The sequence below is a fragment of the Thunnus maccoyii genome, chromosome 7 (genome assembly GCF_910596095.1).
Source record: "Thunnus maccoyii chromosome 7, fThuMac1.1, whole genome shotgun sequence".
Classification (NCBI taxonomy): Eukaryota; Metazoa; Chordata; class Actinopteri; order Scombriformes; family Scombridae; genus Thunnus; species Thunnus maccoyii.
Genome location: NC_056539.1, coordinates 30343467 through 30364976, shown reverse-complemented (window position 1 = coordinate 30364976; position 21510 = coordinate 30343467). Strand labels below are relative to the sequence as shown.

General features: G+C 40.9%; 1 protein-coding gene and 1 long non-coding RNA gene across 2 annotated transcripts in view; one reads left to right on the top strand and one right to left on the bottom strand.

Moving 5' to 3' along the window:
• LOC121900746 overlaps positions 1 to 21510 on the bottom strand; it is a 67122-nt gene that overhangs the window by 22186 nt on the left and 23426 nt on the right. The gene's annotated exons all lie outside the window — the stretch shown is intronic.
• LOC121900745 (forkhead box protein Q1-like) lies at positions 17302 to 19030 on the top strand. The gene has a single exon (XM_042417271.1). It carries the CDS (start codon positions 17623 to 17625, stop codon positions 18517 to 18519), a length of 897 nt encoding a protein of 298 aa, XP_042273205.1. The 5' UTR covers positions 17302 to 17622; the 3' UTR covers positions 18520 to 19030.

Below are 21510 nucleotides of genomic sequence, written 5' to 3'. Positions count from 1 at the left end.
TGTTTTGCAAATGAAGTTGCAAATCTGTATGTTCTTTCACTAACACAACTTTCCTTCCTGAGTTTTCATCCTGCACAGGATCCCATTAACTTCTACCAGCTGTGGAAAGTAACTAAGTACATTTACTCAAGTACTGCACTTAAGTACAAAATGAAGCACTTGTACTTTACTTGAGTATTTCCTTTTTATGCTACTTTGTGCATCTACTCCACTACATTTCATAGATAAATATGAAATAGTACTTTTTTATTCCACTACATTTATTTGCTACTTATAGTTACTTTTCAGATTACAATTTTACATAAATAATATATTTTAATATTCTAACTTGTTTAAATTGTCTGCTCTTTTCTTTCCTTTTTTTAAAAATGTGTTATGCACCTTGAGCTGCATTTGTGCTGCATAAATAAAGTGTATTATTATTATTATTAAAAAAACACATGATACACTTATAATATGATGCAGTAATATTACTATTAATCTACCCAAAGTATCTAAAATTGGCTCTAAACTGATGAACTACAACATTAAAATGCTCTTATATGTATGTTGTTAGTGATAAAAACAAACAATATTAATATACTATAATATTATATACTATAATAACACGTCACAACATAATGAGTAATTTTACTTTTGATACTTTGAGTACATTTTGCTGATAATACTTCTTAAGTAACATTTTGAATTAATGACTTTTACTTGTAATGGAGTATTTTTAAACTACAGTATTTCTATTTTTACTTACATAAAGGATCTAAATACTTCTTCCACCACTGGCTTCTACTTGTTTGTCTGCACCAAGTAAACAAACAAAAACAGTCAAAGATTAAAATGGAAACATTACTCTATTACAAAAATAATGTATCGTATGACTCATTCTAGAAATGCATACCACACAAGCCTAAAAACCTAAAAAGCAGTGGCGCTCTTGTTTCAGTTGTTATCCTCAGTTCAAAAGGTAAAACATCAAAAAAAAAAAAAAGCGAATAAAAGCAGCAGGATCTTCACTTGATGTTTCTGTCATGCAAAACTTCATTTGAAGATGAAAAGAACAAAAATCTAGTTTTGTGTTTTCTTTGAAGCGTTAAGACCTCTCGGGGGAGTTTGATGTGCTCTTTAAAAGGAGACAAACACATTTTTTTCTTTGGAGAGAGAGAGAGACAGCCTCTTTAAAGCTTATTGACGATATCTGATTGATTGTGTAGTGGACTGTGTTGTCATGCTATGCTGTGTATGGCTGCTCCATTCAGTCAGATCAGATCTACCGCCCCACCTCTGTGACGTCACACGCCTTACTGAGCGTGCCAGTACTCCGAGCTAACAGAAGATGCCCGCATACGCTGGCACGTTATTGTCGCATGCGTGATAATCTGGCTACAGCAGAAACAGAGCAGTGATGAGGCGACTGATAGGCAGCAGCCGGGCCGCTAAGGAAGAGCTGCTCTACTGAGTTTGCAGAGGAGGAGGTGAGAAGAAGAAAAGCGATAAGACTGCTGTTACATCTCTAGGTCTGATTGCCGGTAAAGCACATGGTTCTGAGGAAAAACATTGAGCCACAGAGCTTTTTTACTTTTTTTTTTTTCCTTTTCAAGTTAAATTTGCAACTCAGTATCACATTCAACAATCTCTCATCAAAGGGAGACCTTCTATAAATACATTGCATGGAAGACTGGGATAACAGAGACATGTCTCTCATGATAAATTCAGATTTTTTCATGAGTACAGACAGGCCTCCATCTATTGTACGGTTAATTAGTAGGAATTTTCACAAAAATGCCCCTTTTCTTCTTTTTTTTTTTTCTAGGGAAAATACCTCCAGGAACAAAGATTCTTAGCATGTGTGTGTTTGCGTATTTATGTGTTTGCAACCTCATTAACACTACCACATAAACGTTGCAGCTAAATACTAAAGATCGACTGTGAAGCGCTGTAATTATGCTAATATAACTGCAATAACTTTTTAGCTGCAGCTGTTGCTTCCAATGACCCGGCATGCTAAAATGGCAGCTTAAAGTCCAGCTGTGAAGATTTTTTTTTTTAACAAGAAAAGTACAAAATCTGTAAATGGAGACAATGAATCACATCACACACGCAGACCTCCATCTAAAGTTAAAGGTTAGGCGGCTCAAACACCTTCAAATACATGTGGTGTGCTTATTTGTGGCAACAGCGTAAATAAACAAACTTTCTGTTGCCTCCAACTTTCTCTGTGATTGCTTAATTTTGCATTACACAATAAAATGTTGGAGGTATTTTGTTTCTGATGATCAAATGTCTCATTTTAGCAGCCGAGAAACAACTTCTGCCTGCGATGTGACGTTTGAGATGCTTTCTTGGAATTTTCATACAACCAAACTAAATAAAACATTTAAAAACTTTTGACTTTTGTGCGTTACCTGACTTTGACCAACCGAGTGGTTACACAGTGTGAAACGTAACCACTTCCTACTGAGTCACTGCCAACTGATGTCAACCTCAAACTTATTTTTGTCTTTTTCTGACTTCCCTGTTTTTCACAGGAAATTTGTGGTCAGATAATATCAACCCAATCATCAAAGTGCCATCATTTAATAAGAAATATGTATTTATACAATAGTGCAGTGACTTTGACCTGTCACCTGAGGTTACGGGGTGAAACCACTTCCTACTGAATCATTGCTAACTGAACCTCAAAGTTATGTTTGTCTTTCTCTGACTTTTTTGAAAAACATGACATGTTGAAATTAAAATTTAAAAATGTTAGAAATTAAATTACGCTATCAAATTAATTCCAAAAACAGTGTTTTACATTTACATTGCGCTGCGTTATATTTACATTCTGTAGTAGTACCCTCTAGTCTGTAGTTTACTAGTAAAATGTTAGCCTTGCTAGCTGCATGGCTCTGCAGATGGCGGTGTTGGTCAGTCCACCAGTTTGATCCAGGTCAACATCTTTTCAATGGACAGATATTCATGTTCCCCAGAGGATGAAGTCTACTGACCTTGGTCATGCCCTTGACTTTTGCTATGGTGCCATCAGCGGGTCAAAATTTCAATTTGCCCATTACATGGATTTATGAATAAATACCTGTGAAACTAATGACATTCCAATCAAGCTCCGCTATACTTTGTGCTAATTAGCAAACGCTAGCATGCTAACAGGCTGCGCTAAGATAGTGAACCTGGTAAATGGTATAGGCTAAACACCAGCATGTTAGCACTGTCACTGTGAGCATTTTAGCATGCTGATGGTTGCATTTAGCCCAAAGTACAGCGTGACAGAGTTGCTACCATGGCTACAGACTCTTAGTGTGTACTCTAAAACTAAGGTCTGTCATCTAATTTCTGTCAACATGGCCTAAGGCACTCAGAAGACGAACTCTGCAAGGTGACAATTTATCCTCAGTGCCACACCTCGCATGCCAACAAAACAGTAGCACTATAAATAAACACATTGTTTTTTAAGGGACAGTCCTTCATACCGTCATACAAAGTTTCCACCGAAATATAAAGCTGTTGGGTTTGCTGCGCGGCCAAATCGGTGTTTTTCTGACATCACAGGGTGCATTCCTGCACAACATGTGACAGACTGACAGCAACCATGCCATAAATCATCTGACAAATACGCAAAAGACACCATAAACCAACACAGGTGCTAAGCAGGAGAATTGGTGGAGGGAGTGGAGGAGGAGGAGGAGGAGGAGGAGGGGGGCTTTAAGTTAAAACCACAATTATGGACTTTGTGTTATTTTTAGAGCTTCAGTCAGAGAGCTAGCATGTAGAACAAAAACAATAACAGAAATTCCTGTAGCACTCAAGCCACAGACAAACATGTTCTCATTTCCTTCTATCCAAACCTGCGTGAGTAATGTCAGACCTGATTCATCAACCCGGCATCACAAGCTGAGCCTAAATACCAAACACGAAACTAAATAAAAGCGAGGGAACCTAAATTAGCTTTATGACCGTGGAGGGAACCCCCTGTACCTGGTGATCCCTGCACTATTGATATCTGTCAAAACAATATTTCAGAAGAACCAGTTTTTAATTGACCCACCCACACACACACACACAAACACAACCCCCCCCCCCCCCACACACACACAGAGGCCTAACCTCAACCTCTCAACACACACACGCGATGGCATACTCTCAACAGTGACTCACAGCTATTACCTGACGCTATTAAGCGTTGTGAAACACTAGCTGGGTAACCCTAAGAGTCACACAGCGTCAGTCCCCGTTTCCTCATCTTTTCATGATAATTCTTTTCGCAGACAAACACAGACTAAAAGCTAACGGCACAAGTATGTTTGGATATGTCCAGGCTGCATGTGACAGGCGATCCGTCATGCTCACTGTACATAAACCGTTGGTGTGCACACAAAACCCCTCACAATAACTCAGGTCAACATGATAAGACACAAGATAGAGGGGGCTTCGTTACACCAGGTGACGAGATAGCAGAGCCCCCCCCCCCACCCGCCCCCTCCCCGGGTCAATGTCATTCACGAGACGTGCTCGACCCTGCGATAAGGAGGGCCACAAAAAACCTGCTAGTTATGTAAAATGCTATCTAAACATTGCATAAAGGTGAGAGGTGTCTGGCATTGTTGGTGTGATCCCTCACCTGTCTTATGAGGAATACACTCGTCACGTGACGTGCGTGCGTAGGCGTAGGAATGTATTTTTCCATCCAGTTAATCTAGAGCCGTTGTGGCGTGGCCCTGCGCTCAGAGGCCTTTGTCTGTCTGGAGCAGCTCACAATATAAACTATTAAGTATAAACAAGCGCAAGACCAGAGTCCTCCACTCAAGAGTCAGGCCCTGGGGATTGAGGAAAGACCTTTCAGAGATACTAGATTATGTGATGTTTGACATAACTGTCACTCCAGACAAAAAAGTTCACTCTAAGATCTGTGATTTTTTTCCTTTTATTTGTTTTTAGGTGTGACTAAAACTGGAGGTGCTTGTGTTTCAGGGGGTTGCACTTATTATTCAAGTCAGGTCAAGTCCATTTTTCAAGGAGTACATTTAAAAACAAAACTTTTAAGAGAGAAAAGTTGCAGAAGGGCGCAGCAGTTAAAGCCTTTTTGGATGAAAACATTTTTAAAAAATGAAGACAGAAGATAAGCAATCATGTAGTCATGATAAAATTTGTGCAGATCTGTTAAAAGATGAGTCCCCAGACATGATTTGTAACTGCTGGTAAAAGTGGAAGGACTGGTTGTGAAAAGTAAAACTGTTTCTCAGTTTGGGATGACTCGATACTCAATGTTTCAGATAAAAGTATGAGATAAAAGTACAAGCCACGTTCGAGTTAAGTTTTTCCACAGAGAGACCTGGCCAAGAAGCCAATATAATCACTACGACTGAGTATATATCCGGTAAATATGTGGCCTTTTACACAATGGAAGTGCTTTTAAGAGTCATTTTTTCCCTGCAGAGTCAGTTCAGTAATAAGTTGTTTTTAACACGGGATGGTGGGAGAAAGAGAGACATACGCACACAGTTTGGTAAAAGCCATACAAGCCCGTACAAACATAATCAAAATACTACAAGTCTGACTGTTGGGGTGAAGCCAAAATGTGCTACTTGTGTAACTTTCTGCAGCCACACTGGAAACATTGTTCTGCTGTTGTTCTGAGACTTCTTCCTTACATAAAAATTATCACGGTGCAGTGATTACTTTTTGCTTTTGTGAAGCGTAACTGCATATTTAACCGTTGCTCTCCGGTCCGCTACATTGGAAAAAAACCTGGGTGATTTTTATAAATGCTGAGGCCCAAATTACACCAACTCCACCCATATGATGAACTAAACGCTGTTTCAAAGACTTCGCCACACTTCCAGTATTATAATTATGGTGGTGAAATTTTATATTTATTGCCAGAAAAGAGCAAATTAAACGTTGAGCCAAAAAAAAAAAAAAATGAATCAGCCTTTAAACGCTCATCATGTGTAATATGTGTATAACTGTAGAGTGTAAAATTACTGGTGTCAGTAAAGCTAAGGCCCTGCATGACCCAACACCACTATCTGTGAGACATAGAGCCCATAAAGGTTTTATAATAATGAAGAATAACAAAAATATAACCAGGTTTGGCTGCAAAAAAGCTTCATTTTTCATGCTAGGAGATCTAAATGTATTAAGATCCTGTTATTGTTTGTTCAACGTCGGTTTTGAAACTGTCCACAGGTCATAATCGGAATTCGCTGCTCTCTCGACTACATTTCGAGTGCTGCTAAAATCATGTGCTGAAGCCCAAAAAGTGGAGTCAGTCTTTTTTTTTTTCTCATTTGTTTGCGCAACAGCTGTAAATATGAATCAGATCCTCATGACATCAGCAGAAGTTCAGACCTTTTGCTGTAAGACACAGAGAGCTCCTGCAATAAGGAGATGCAGGGTTATGATTACAACAGCAGGCCTCTCAACCAGCGCTCAGTTCCCTCTCTCACACATGGACCACCTGGGTGATCTGTTTATGGAAGTCATCCCAGCTTCTGGCCCTGAGCACATTCGAGCTATTCATGCCTCTTTTGTTTAAAGAAAGCCAATTTATAAAGTCTACTGCACAAGCAGTATGCAGATTAGAAACAGAGTGACTTGTCCAATCAGCCCAATGCTTTCAATATGGACATAAGGCAGCTCGTTCCTATAACATAACCACCAGGACATTAAAGGCTTATTTCACTGTTTTGGATTAACATCATTCCTTTGGTAGATTACTTATAAGAGAAATCTCTTGAATCTCCCAAAAAATGTTTCTGTGCTCCCAGAAGAACATCATGTAAACTTTGAATCAAAAAAAAAAAAGGAGGAGCAGGTATTGTGTGTGTATGTTTCGTGCGAGGCCAAAAGTGTTTCCACAGGTTAATTTGTAGGGAGCAGCTCCCGCTGTTATCATGTACTGCAGAGCACTTTGTTTTGCTCTTGCCGTGAAAAGTGTTTTCGAGCTAACCCAAACACAGTCTATAGTAACAGTGATATTATCTACCTGAGCACGCGGGGCCCACCTGCGGGGCTCTGACACAGCTAGGGAGATGTTTTACCTCGTCTGCACGAATGGGCCCAGAGCAGAGGAGGGAGGCGGGGGAGGCGGCGGGGTGGGGTGAGGGGGGGGGGGGGGGGGTGTGGGAGGAAAGACGGGGAGGGGGGAGGGGGGCGGGACGGAGGATTTTACAAGCTAACACGCATGATGCTGTTTGGGCAGGTTGAGCCTGCAGACTCGCTGACTTTTCATCAGCTAGTTTTTCTTTGCCTTAACGGCCACACTATAATTAATCAGATGTCTGGGTTGGATAGGCACGCAAGGGCTGGGTTCAAGACCTTTTGTTTGGATAGATGCCTGGTCAGGTGTGTAGCTGTTACCGCCTGTTTTCTCACAACGCCTTTCAGAGAAAGTTCAATTAGAGTGGTATGGGAGCGACTCATCTCCTGACATGAACAAGCCTCACAGTGCACAGCAATTATGTTTTTTTTTCTTCTTTTTTAGCATAATTGGAGATCATTGGACACAAGTGTTGCAGAGGCGTACACGATTAACTGACACATGAGTCTATTTATACCTCTCCTAACCCCTCGGTGAACTCTAATTCTCCCATCTAAGCACTGAAATCATTCATATCAGCGAAACCGTAATGGTGTAACAGTTTCTCACAGCGAGACGCAGACTGTGGCGCAGCTGAAGGTGACTGGGATATGATCACAATGCATTAGCTAATCCTGTATTTCCACCGTTATCATGGCACTTACCCATGACCGCCCATCCCAGTCAACAAGCAGGTGATGCAGTTTCTGTCTCTGAACTCTTTCTCTCCCCTCCATCCACCTGGCAGTCCTGATGGCCAAACCTGTTTCTCTGGCATGCAGGGGGAGTAAATGATTACGTTCTCCGGCCGGATCTATTTCAAAATTAAACAGGAGACATAGGAATTGTGCCAAAAATCACATCGAAAACATCAGCGCCCTGGCATATGGGTGGCATTCATACCAATTGCTGATGAGGTTTTATTTGACTGATTTGATTGAAGCCATTTCATCTTTTTTTTTTTTTTTTTAACTACAAATTCCTTGAAAAGAACAAACGCCAACAATGAATTTAACCCTAATAACAAGTGTGATCTGTTCATCTATAGCCTGATATAACAAACACTCCAATGTCATTAACAAAACTATTGAAAACCTAAAAGGGCAATACTTTTAATCCTGAAACAAATATATGTTTACAATCTACAGAGAGTATCTGCATAATGGGCAGACATACACTGCTTTGCTTGACAAGCTGAAACTAATAAACTACACTGACTATGTTGACTGTAATGTAATAATATGTCCCCCAAATGCAACAATATGGGCGACATATTACTACATTACTGCATAATTTCTGCAATACAATGGAGCTCTATGATACAAAGTCAGTTTGACGCTACAGACAGACTCATACTTTCAATATGTGCAGTGAAATGCATATTCTAGAGGATGAAGAAAAAGGAAATATAAAGCGTCAAATTTCAAAGATAAATTAGAAATATATGTAATATAAGTATGACAATGTATCTTTTAATTTTAGGGAAAATGTACATATTGCACATAAGTAGGCCAACTATATAAAAGCTTTGTATATGCTCAGAGACAGACGCTCATCATCCTGATGCCCTGAGGGAATATTTCTGAGTCTCTATGTGTTTGACTTATGATAGTCATAAAGATCAATTCATACTGGTTTTGGCCTTTTTGATGGTATTTGTAGATAATGATTAGAAAAAAAGATATATAACACCAGTCTTAACCTTTAATCAGGCAGTAAAAATCTGGAATATTGAAATCTTGGGATTCAAACTTTCGAGGATCAGAGATCTACATGTGACCTATAGTGGATGTTCGCGTTGAATATTTTTAATACATATCGCTTTAGGTAAGGGTGTCTTATATGTCACACTGTCAGACAAGTTTAGACAGTCTGTCTGTTCATCTGTGAATACACTGAGCATGTTTTATTTATAGTAACTGTATTCATATGTCATGTACAGACAAGCTGAGAAAACCAATCAGAGGTTCCTTATGTAGACCAAACATTGTTAGAAAGAAATGTTTTAAAGTCTTATTTACAGTGGCGCACACATACTTTCAATGAAGAAGACACAAAAACTGAGAATAGACTGTATTATAGTTTTATTTCTTACATTTGTTCTACTGTATTTGTGTGTCTGAATACTAAATCATTATATTTTACAACCTTGAAGTGTTCTATAATAATATTTTGAGTGATTACCATTAAACATTTTATATGTGTCAGTGTTATTTCTCTTGTAATTTGTGCTCCTGGTGTCTTTATACTTATCTTTAAACTGACAACATGATACAAGGATATCATAAATGTGGATAAGGAGAGTTTAAAATGTGCTAAACAGAGACAAAAATGAATGCATAGAGTAAAACAGCTGAGTAAAAACAAACCTGGACTCCAGAGGGTTAATATTATGGGATATGTTGTACATCAGATGGGTGCAGGGGTTTACTGTGCAGCCAGGCAGCTGCTGTTTGCTCCGGTGGATCAATGCTGAAGCGGAGGCAGGACACATTACGACCCACACAGCCAGCTGGAGGAGATTAGGACTTTTTTTTTTTTTTTCACCCCCCCAATCAAACTTCCGATCCTTAATGATATTCATTTATGAATTATCACCAGATCAATATCTAATAGCGCTTTCTACAAACAGTAGGATCCCTGGTTTCTAATTACTGTTGCAGTGAGCCGTGTAAAGTCTATAAAACTGAGAAATTCCTGTTTTTTTAAAAAATGAAACTGGTGCATTTAACATTTGATGCTGCAGTTATGAAACAAGGATCAGTCTTTAGTTTCTCAACTTTTAAAGGTTGGTAGCTTCCATGAAATGTGGTAGACATTATGTTTGTATGCTATCATTTCCTCAAATATGGGATTAGATTTGTTTCTAACTGAACAAAATGTCCCAAGAATCAAACAAATAAAATTCAATTGAAAGTGAATAAAAACATTTTGAAACCAAAAAATGACCTCAAAGAAAAACACAATAACAATATAAAAGAGCTGCATTTGACTACAATAGTCTCCACTTTTCTTTCAATCATCAGATTTCTCTTTTGTTGTCACTTTTTTCAGTTTTACTACTGAATTTTCAGTCCCCCATCCAAAACCTGGATTAAAATTGCAATGGGAAAAAAAAATTACAGCCTCCTCTTACATTCACAATCATGTACTCGATCAATGACCAGCAAAAGGTCATATATTACAGAGTCCAAGATTTAAGTCTGGGATAGTCATTTTAAAAACTGTTAATTCTAGTAATACTCACTTCTGAGCAAAAAGGGGTTAAATATAACCCACAGACTAATCTTATCAATCAGCGAGGTGTTTGTTGAGGTTGTCTGTAGGATAATTCCTTGGTAACTGCTCAAAATCAGTGCTATGTTTGCAGTTAAAGCCCTCGAGCTAGATGTTCCACCTCTCAATCAAAGAAATAAGAGGGGCGGTTAAGGTTCAAATGGTGCAAAAATAGCACTACGGAGCCCCGCGGTAGGTTGAGAGGCAGGCGAAGCATCTCGTGCAAACCACTATGCGTGAGTAGAGTGTTTGGATCCTATTTCAAGTTTAGACAGAAAAGGGCTGAACGGCTGCCAGGTAAACAGTACAGCACAGGTACTGATTTGGCCCTGTGTTTATGCTAACACAAAAACAGCCTACAGCACTGCTGAATGGAGGTCCTATCAGCTGCAGCGATAAAGCGAGGTGTCTATGGCTGAGATCAATCATTGCTCCTTTTTCTTCTTTATCCCCTCCATCCCACCCAAACTCCCTCCACGCCTCCCAGCATGGCATGTGAGGGGAGTCGTAGCGTGTGAAGAGTTCAAATGGACGATAGCGGCAGATAGGGCAAGTATCGGGCTTGTGTTGCCCGCATGGCTGAGGTTCACTGACAGGCATGCAGCACAGTAACATTTTGCAGGCAGGATTAAGGGGTGCACTCTGCGACTGCCCGGATGGGGGTCATGTTTTGAGTTCCCGTAGATTGCAGACCGCAATCTGATAGGAAGTCTGTTTAAAGGAAGTATAATATGCACATCAGCTCATGCATATTCAAATATACTGTACATGCAGAGTTAGAAAATTGGCTAGAAGAGGTGGAGTGAGCAACCAGAACTGCACTTGGGATGATCAGAGGGAAACTTGGGGTCAATGGGGACAATTCAAGAGGGGCAAATGGGCAAGTCAGACCCAGCAGCTGACCCATGGTGCTTTAGGGTCACACAGGGACCAACAACAGCTGCACTTGGGCTGACCAGAGGGGCATCCTGGGGTCACTTTGGGACTAGATGGGCATTTGGCTTGACCACAGGGAGACTCATACCAACCAGTAATGCACTTGGGGTGACCAAAAGGTCACCTTGACTGACTTGGATGTGAACTTCGAGACTTGAGATGCATTTGAAAACAAGACTTTGCACTTGTAACAACACCACACTCTGACAACCGCAGGCCCCTCTGGTGTTAGGGCAAAAGTGGAGCATGGAAGTACGAGTTCTGCAAGTGTTCAAACATATCTCGGTTTAAAAAGTTTTTTAAAACGTGCAAAGCAGAAGCGGCTGGGGCCGTTACCCCCCCCTCTATGCACACTACTGATTAGAAGTAAAATATATTGCATGTATTAAGACACGGGGGGGGGACCCACAATGACATCACTACCTTTGCATGTGAGATGTAGGCCCTCGCAGTGCCAGGCTGCCTTTCACCTTTGCTTCACCTGTACTTCACCTCTTTCCTTAATTACTTTAATTACACCCTTGTTGGCTTCGTTTATTTATGTATCTATTTTTTTTCTCTCTGTTGGTCTGGCAGGGTGTGATCACCTCAGGTAAGAATGTAGGAGAACCCAAAATAGCAACGCACAGCTGCCAACTGACTGCAGGATATGCTGCTCCATTTTTATCAGATTTCATTTATTAATCGCTGACACAGAAGCAGCAAAGATTTACGCACATCAAACCACACTTATGAAAACTCTGTGAGTCACTGCATGTACTGTATTTATGTATGTGTGTATCAGGTATCCAACCATTAATTTTTTTTAATGCTACAAGCAGAGCCTATGACTGCAGTCAACATGGAAAGTTCTTCTGTTATGTATCAAAACTGCTTCGTGGGAACTTTTTGTTTGTTACCGCTAAGTGTTCAGGTGTGCCTCTGATTATACGGACTGGGTGCCCCCCTGCCATTTATCTTCCAAAAACACAAAGGTATGATTCTACAGAAGCGCAACAAAGCAGGCAGCAAATGTTTAGAGGGCCGCATTGTTGGGTAATTACAGTAATCACTGTTCGAAGAATAAACTAGATGGAATGCATACATCTCACTCTTCCATTTCGCTGCATGCACAATCTCACACTTTCACACCCACACCTGAGCGGACGCACAGCGGCAGACAACTATACACCCACGTACACAAACCCTCTCGCAGGTGCCCACTGCGTCGAGCGCAAGAATGAGTGGAATTGATGTGGAATGTCTGACTTTTAGGGTTGGCTGTGAAGTAGACACATTGCGGTACCTATCCGTGCGCCCCAATGAAGCATGTCTACTATCAGTGGCCTCTGTCAGAGACTAGATCTGCTGCAGGGAATCTTGGGAATCTCAGCTACGCAGCGCCTCTTGTTGCTGCTGCTCCCTGCCCTGCTCACACACAGCCCATACTTTGTTTATACAAAGACATGGGGGCTGGACACCCTTCACTCACAGAGAAGAAAGAAAACAAAGATGAGATACAGGTAAGAAGTCATCCAGAGACATGCAGACAAGGGTTAGCGTGTGAGCACAGACCGCCGCAGAGGTGGGGCTATTTTTGGAGCAGCGAAGGATTCACCCGTTGAATTTACATTACTGGAATTCCACTCATGTCAGCACTTAAAAGAGATTTCTTCTGCTCAAAGGAGACACTTTAAATCTCGATAGGTGAGCTAAGACAACAAGGTGCCAATTTTAGGAGACAGACGTTAACAGGTTATATAAGCATTATGTGTTTCTCTAGTCTATTGAGGAGCAGAAGTGACTTCTCCTGACCTTGTTGACCTTGCAATCAAAGCAGTTAAATAGCGTTATGTATATCATCTTTCATTATAGTGTTAAGGTAAAAGATGATCCTGACCTTCTCAAATGATGTGACCTTTTAGTAAGCCTTAATCCAAATATCCGGAGAGAAATGATAATATGATACCTTATTGATCCCTGGAGGGGAAATTGTCTTTCCACTTCTGATTTTAAATTGCCAAGTGGAAGATAAAAACTGAAAACAGGTGTGCTGCCTTTCACACCGATTCACTTCAGCACAGGTGTGTGTGTGTGTGTGTAGCCGTCTTGGCAGAGTAAGTGAAATCAAATACAGCCTCATCACACTTCTACAAAAATAAATACACGCAGGCAGACCTACCACCAGCAAAGCGGTGTAAAATTCTCTTTGTGCCTTGTCAGAGTGTTACACAGCAGCGGTGATAATGATAGCACACATACTGCTGCTTTCTTCAGCTCTGGTTTTAAGCTCACAGCGGTCGGCCCTCCTGAGTTTCAACAAAAACATTTTGGTTTCAACTCTCCAGCTGCTGTAGCAGCATCCCGGTGAGAGAAGAGAGCAGTTTCCAGAATCTAAATTTGATTAGAGGATGTGTGACGACCTTTGGTTTGTCTGACATTCTTTCTCCCGTCACAACTGACACTACAAGGGTTTCTGATATCAGGACTGACTCTAAATGTCAGTTTATGATGTACCTGTGTTCCTTTAGTTAAGTGGTTCACTGTCAATTTACAGAACAAGGCTAATGATCTGTGTTTACATTGAGTAGCAAAGCAGTAGTGAGATTCATTTGCATTGCCTCAAAAAAGGAGGTCAGAGTGGTGAACCAGTGTACAAAGTGTCTGACTTTGACACTGAAGACGCAGCCTCATCTTTCATCTCATACCAAAAATAGGAGTCATTCATTCCCCGAAGTCAAATCTTAGTTGCCTAATCTCGAAAGAAATCACAGAGAGAGTGTCTTTGTTCTACAAATACTGGCTCTAGATCAGGGACCGTCGCTGCCATTAAGATACTGAGGTCATGTCATCAGGTGTTCGTAATCATGGCTAAGTTTACATTCAGGAAGATAAAAACTTACACTTAATCTGCTTTTTTATTTGTTTTTTTTTGGCTGCAAGAAATCTCAAGTCAAACTCAACTTGCTATGGCTTTCAACCATATCACACGGTCTTCATCAACGGAATGCATTTTGTTTAGTTGTCATGGAGACGAATCTGTTGACATGCCGCAGTATGATTTCATTCATACCATGTAAAGACATTCATTAGCAAATTTAACTTCTGCCGAGCTCGTCCATCAACAGATCCGTCTCCATGACGATTTAGCAAACTCCAACGGCTGATGAAATCCATGTGATATGGTGGAAAGCTCCGGAAAAAAAAGGCAGACCTTGAGTTGAGATACCTTTCCGACTTAATCGATGAGCTTTGTTGCATATTTTTCTAATCAGATGAGTTCAGTTTAAACTGGGCAAAGTTTGTTATGTAACTCATCAAAATCAAATCTACTCTGGTATTTAACATGAAATGTGACAAAACTTGTTTGTTGCAAAAAAAACGAGTCGCCATCAGGCCTCAGCAATTAACCTACTTACCCTACAAATTCTCTCTCTCTCTCTCATACAACACACACACACAAGCAGCTCTGGATACTATAAGATCTTTAATCGCGCCTGTCGTGTGCTTCCGAGCAGATAATTAGGTGATAAAATTTGAACATGTAGACCCACAAACCAATCAGCATGCAAAACTGATGTACTATCAGGAACAGACTGGTAGGCAGCATTTAGTTTTGACCTTATTTTATATCTCATTGGTATCATTATGAAGTTCATCTACTTTCATGTGGTTTTTGTTCAACATCACTCCCAAAATGTATTACAGGATCACTACAAATATATTCATAAGGTGCACATACATGAATATTAGAGCATGCTGAGTTCAACCTAGAGTAAGTTCTCAGGTCTCAGCTCTCAAGTCCGAGCAGCTGAGAGAGGAGGAGGAGGAGGAGTGCCGGAGAAGACAGTTTAATGATTATCACTAGCCGGAGGCCAAGCTCATAACTCATGTTAACTCTCCAGCGTCTCTTTGCATCATCGTCCGGGCTGAAAGGTGCTGACAGGAGAAGAGTTAGTGGGACAAACATGTACGGGTTACAGGCGTCAGTTTACTTTAAAACCTGTTTAAGTAGCTGCTGTCACTATACATTGGTTTATCAACTGTAGCTTAACTATAACATCTGCAGACAAATCTGATGCAGCATTAATTAATGAGTCAATATCAAAATGTTGGTGTCACCAAACTGTGATGACATGATGCACAAACTTTAAAAACACTATTGGTCCTGAACGTTTGTCTATTGATTCCTGATTATTGTTGTTTGATTATGGCCTCTCTCTAAGCCGATAAATGTAACTAAGCTATTTTGCCAGCAGGGGGTGTCTTGTGTCCATTTTTGTCATTATTTGTTATTTTTAACAAATATATCTAGTTGTACTTACTGCAAGGAAACTGTAACAACAAATTTTTAGTTTTCATAGTCTTTTAATTTCTTTTATTCTTGAATTTCAAGTTATTTTAAATGGATTTAAGTGATTACCTATTGTGGAAATGCCTTGTCAGCTACCAGCCAGTGTTATTATATATTATCAGCAATGGCCAACTGGGCTAACCCACTAAGCTAGCAAACTTCATTCAGTCGTGTGATGTCAGTAATTGTTCTGATGGTATGCAATTTGTTTCAGTCTCCGGAGAGTAGTTCCATGTAAGGGAGACTCAACTGAGCGTGTGCGGGAACGTGGTTTGGTTTACACAGTTTTGCTAGCTTGTTGTGCTACATACCGCAGCCTCTTGACTTTGTACTACATTGTAAATTTCTCAAAAAACTTTATTACAAAGGGGAGGGTGGGGGTTGAATTCTGGTTATAGAGCCTCAAAATCTGTTGGTCCGGCCCTGGCTGTCCTTAAACATTTGGAGATTTAGACTGAGCTACATGGTTTAAACCGGACTGAGTTACTAATTTGTACAAAAATGTCATTATTACTATATGCAAAATCTTAGAAAATGTGGATTCAACTGAGCCTTTTTAAAATCAATGAAACAACAAACAAAATTCATAATATAATCTAATCAAAAAGTGCTGTATCCTACTTAAAATAAACCCAATTTAGCTCCACTTATACCGCTGTTAAGGTCACTGGGATGCCCCTATACAGACACATTCACATAATTACCGAGAGAAACAGAGACTGCCTTCCTTCAGTCTTGCATCACCAGTTCAAATACAGAGTGAATCACTTGTTTTCCCACATAGGCTTCTTCTGCCGCTCCGGTGTTTTATTTGCATGCAGGTGCAATGGTCTTGTGAACTTTAAATGACCCTCCTCACATTCAATACCTGTGTTATTATTATTATTATTTTATTCCGGGCAACCCTCTTGCTGAACCTGATAGTTTACATATCATTCATTGTGCGTTACGTGGAACTCTTCCAACCCCAATCTCTTTTATTTCAGTTTTCCGTCCGCATTACTTCCCCGTTCCACCGGAGCGTCGGTGGAGGGTGTAACAGGTTGAGGTGAACGGCAGAGAAAACAATCTCTCTTTTCTTATTATTCTACTGTCTTCTTTCTGCCTTTCCTGTCCAATTTACTTCAGCATAAAGCCTGTCAACAGTCCCCCGAAGATTTGCTGTTTTGCGCAAAAATGTGCATTTTCCCCACATAAAAATCTAAAATCTAAGTGGTTCTATCACTTTAGAGAACCACAGTTGTCCTCGAGCAAAGAAACGAAACATTTAAACGAGTCCAAGATTATTATTATTAATAGAAAATGCATTTAAACTAATCTTTCACTCTTTAAAACACATTTCCATTAACCCTGGAGTCCAGATTTAAATAAGGAAGGTCATAAAAGCGTCTGTACTGTTCATTTTTAAGTAAAAGTTGACCAAAATGGGTATTTGGCACAAACCTAATGTCACCAAAAGTTCAGGTAACCGCTGCAAATAGTTGATGTGCACATGCTTCTGTGTCTTTCATCACCATCACAGCGTGAACTGCTCATGTAACTCCGACACTTTGAAAAAGATTCAGATAGACAGACAGACTTGGCTTAAGACTAAGTATTTTTCATACCTGCCCTCTCTCACCTCACTCCCTCTCTCTGTGTGTGTGTGTTTTTTCCGTCACTGGCGTGGCACGGTAGCGTCCAATTGTAAACATACATATAGTTATATCACTCAATCGTTTCAATGGATTCGCGCTGGAAACCCCGCCCGTGGGCCGTCCCTAGCAGAGGCATTATATTATAGCAAGACAAGCGTGTCTCCGGAGACAGATCTGTGTTCTGCAGCTCCAGACTGAGGCTCAGGGTGCCTCCAGCGCTTCAGACGAGCCTTTACACAAACACACAGACATTTCTGCTGTCAGGACTCCGACACCTGCTCTGCTGCTCAGCTGAGACAAGACTCTAACAGAGGAGACACTTAAAGCTGTTAAAGAGAAGATCGTCCTTCTTTTTTATTTTGGGAAAAATGAAACTTGAAGTTTTCTCTGCGCACCACTTCGTGCAGAAGCCGCTGGAGTTGTGCATGGACGCAGAAGGGGGAGTCCCCTCTCCTCTGTCCGGGGACGAGCTGGGGTCGGACGGGGACTGCGTGGCCAACAGCCCGGCACCTGTCACTCAAGGCGGCGACGGTAGCAAGGGGAAGCCCTACACCCGCAGACCAAAACCCCCTTACTCCTACATCGCCCTCATCGCCATGGCCATCCGGGAGTCCAGCAGCGGCCGGCTCACTCTGGCAGAGATCAACGACTACCTGATGAAGAAGTTCCCGTTCTTCCGCGGCAGCTACACCGGCTGGAGGAACTCGGTGCGCCACAACCTGTCACTCAACGACTGCTTCCTCAAAGTGCTGCGGGACCCGTCCAGGCCCTGGGGCAAGGACAACTACTGGATGCTCAACCCGCACAGCGAGTACACCTTCGCTGACGGGGTGTTCCGCCGCAGGAGGAAGCGCATCGCCAAGAGGCCGTCCAAGGAGCAGGAGAGCCCGGACATCCTCAGCGAGGACACCCGCCTACCCGCACCGGAGGAGAGGGTGGGGGCCAAGTTCTCCAGCTCCTTCGCCATCGACAGCATCCTCAGCAAACCCTTCAAACGGAGGGAGGACATCCACGTAGACGCAGAGACTCCCGGCCCCCGGCTCTACTGGCCCCCAGGGGCCCACATACTGCCCTATACTCTGAACTATCCGGCACAGCACACCTACCTGTCAGAGGTGGGGTACAGCAGCATAGAGCCCAGCAGGGATGCACTCACATACCTCCAGCAGACAACACCGGGCATGACCGGACCCGAGGCCGCCCCCCACGCGCTCAAGATGCCCAATAAGGCGCATGGTTTCCATATAGACTCTCTGCTGTCATAAAGCACCCGGACTGCTGTCAAACTTGTATGTTTTGACCCATGATGTGCACTTTTGTGGGCGCTCTTAGCTTTCAGTGCTTTAGCTGTTTATGTGTGGGACTCTGCCTGTCTCATCATGACTACTGTAAGTCATTTTGCAGTGAAAAAAAAACAAACATGGCGTGTTGTCATTATAGATTTTAACTGTCTAGTGACTAAGCAAATAGTTGCTGTTATCGCAGGACATTCCACTGTATGTGTGTATGCGTGTGCGTGTAAGAGACGTTTAGAGAGAGTGTTTGTATTCATGTATCCATGGTTCATTGGTCATTTCTACTGTATGACGGCAACCAAGTGCCATGTTGAAACATAAAACTATTAATCTATTTATATTTTCTTGTTTTGTATGACCTGCTGTATAAAATATTGTTGTAAATAAAGAAAAAAAAATATTGACTGAGCTGCGGTGAGAATCACGTGGCTGCACTAGAAAACGCATGGAAATGCCCGATGTTTTTTTTTCCTAAGATTGATTCATGCATGCCTATTTTTTATGAATAAAAAAACGTGAAACAACAGGACGAGATGTTCATTGAGTTATTAATCACACACGATCAGATGCAGGTGAACAGATCAGTGCTGATGGGGGCGGAAGTGTATTGGGCCTTACACCTGTTCAGAGGAGAGACACACAATAGGCCTGCGGTAGAGTTTACTAGAGGGGGGGTTGACACTGTTAATCTTATAATCTTTAGAAAATTAACCTTTAAATATAGGCTACAGTATGTTATATTAGCCAAATCCTAATTATAAAATGAAACCAACATACTGTCTTCTCATAGACTTCTTGTTACTGACAATCAAATATATGAATATTGGCAGATAGCCTGTTAGAGGAGGGATTTCTGGCACAACTTCTCCTCCTGCAGGTTCACGGAGAAGGTAAAAAGTTTAAAGAGGTCAAAACTCAGGCAACACCTGTAGTATAAATTGTAGTAAAAAAAATATTGTGACCTGTGCTGTTTCACAATTAGTGTTTTGACCTTTTCAAATAAGAGCCTGTTAAAAACGTACAAAGAAAGTCGATCTATTGATGATCTGAAGTCAAGAAAACAACCAGAGAAATATGATAAAACTGAATAATTACATAATAAAGGTTAATTATAAAATAACTATTAATATTATTAGTAGTATTAATATTATTGTTATTATTATATTACCCTATTATTATGATTTCACATTAAAAAAAACATTAGCATTATTAGATTTGCACTTTATTGATGCAGATTTTGTTAAAATAACAATATAAATGTGTCACAATGTCAGATATTGAAATGATTCAGTGATTTTCTCATTTTTACGTCGTGATCAGAAACACAGTCGATCATCAAATATTTATAATGAACTGAGGATCAAAAATGTATAAAGATGAGATATAAAACTGCTCCGCAGTGATCTCATCTATCACCAAAAAAGATTTTTTTGATACTGAAGTATCTTTTAGAAAAATAGTCCGTTGTTTCATCCACAAAACTATGAGTTTCTGTCGTTCAGAAGCAGATTCATGCATATTCAATACAAGCTGTAAAAACACACAAACACGGAGCTGCAGGTTGTTTACTGTCCGCGTCCGGAGGAGCTTTCAGTTGCTCTCCGCGGTCCTGAAACAGACCCCCAACCTCAAAAACCCAACGCCGTCCAGAGACGATATAAAACCTCCACGTGTTGGGTTGAAATGAAAAACACGATCTGGTTACTAAATTTACAAGGTTGAGATTAGTCGTGCAGCTTTTATTTAGTTTACAATATTTGGTTTGACATCAGACAGGCTGAAGTTCTCATCAAAATGATGCTTTTTAAATAAATTTTAGGCGATTAAAAGACAAGGTGATTAATTTAAAACCAAAATTAGATGTCACCATTTATAAAAAACCTGCTCTTATAATAATGACGCTACAAAATTAGAAAAAAAATTAAGATTATTGATGAGATTAAAGGAAAGCGATGAAATTACCTTTAAATTCTCTGGTTGAGAAATAAAACAGATGTTGAATAATTCAGGTAATCTTTTTTTAAACTGTGATGACGTTTTGAACAGAAACTCATCTGATGCAGTTCGACTTATTTTGACTGTAAAGCATGAAGACGGATTGCAAAAATAAATCCATGCATGTTGTCTTACTGCAGTATTGTCGAGGAATAAATTGAAGTTTGGACATTTGATGATGGTTTGACAATACTCTGGTAATAACAGGGCCTGTATACTGCCTGTGCTTTACCGTTCATATACTCATGCTCATCATCATACAGACAGCGTCTCCATCTATTTAAAGCAGCAGCAGGCCGGATGGGTTTGTGTCCCCGGAGCGCGCTCTGACAGGTGACAGGTGAGACTCGCTCCTGTTTTCAGGGACAATGCTGCAACCTGCAGGTGAAACACCGGAACAACACACCTGTATGCGGTCCCTGTCACGTGTCTTCAATTGTCCCGAGCGTCCCCTAAAAAATGTTAACATCCTTGTTGTCATGACGCGCATCCTTCATATTTGTAAACAGCCTTTATTTATTTCAGCCTCTTTCGATCCACTTTTACACAGCGACATTCAGGGAGGAACTCGGTTCTGCTCCAAGGCTGACTGACTGACTGACTATGAATAAGGCCCACCGTGTTATGAAAGCAGACTTTAGGGCAAGCACAATGTTATGAAGTCCAAACAGTGTGTCACTCCGGCAGACTGAACCGCGCCTGACCTCCCACAGTCCCGGAGAGGCAGCTCCAAAGCTCCCGGCACCGCCACAGGAAACGCAGGCGGAGCGGCCAGGAGAGAAGCCCGAGCAGCCAGAAGAATATTTGATTACCGTTAAACAGGATCTCAACTCAATATTTGCTATTGTTTTATTTCATGGATTTTGTTTATTCCAGGCCTATTAAATACAAGAGGGCAATAAAAAAAAACACTGAACAATAAAAAAAGGGCCTATTGTTACATATAAAACAATAAATTATTTTGGG

Bases quoted from the DNA above. Each gene is read 5' to 3' on its own strand.
- LOC121900745 (XM_042417271.1), top strand. From the start codon at position 17,623: ATGAAACTTGAAGTTTTCTCTGCGCACCACTTCGTGCAGAAGCCGCTG.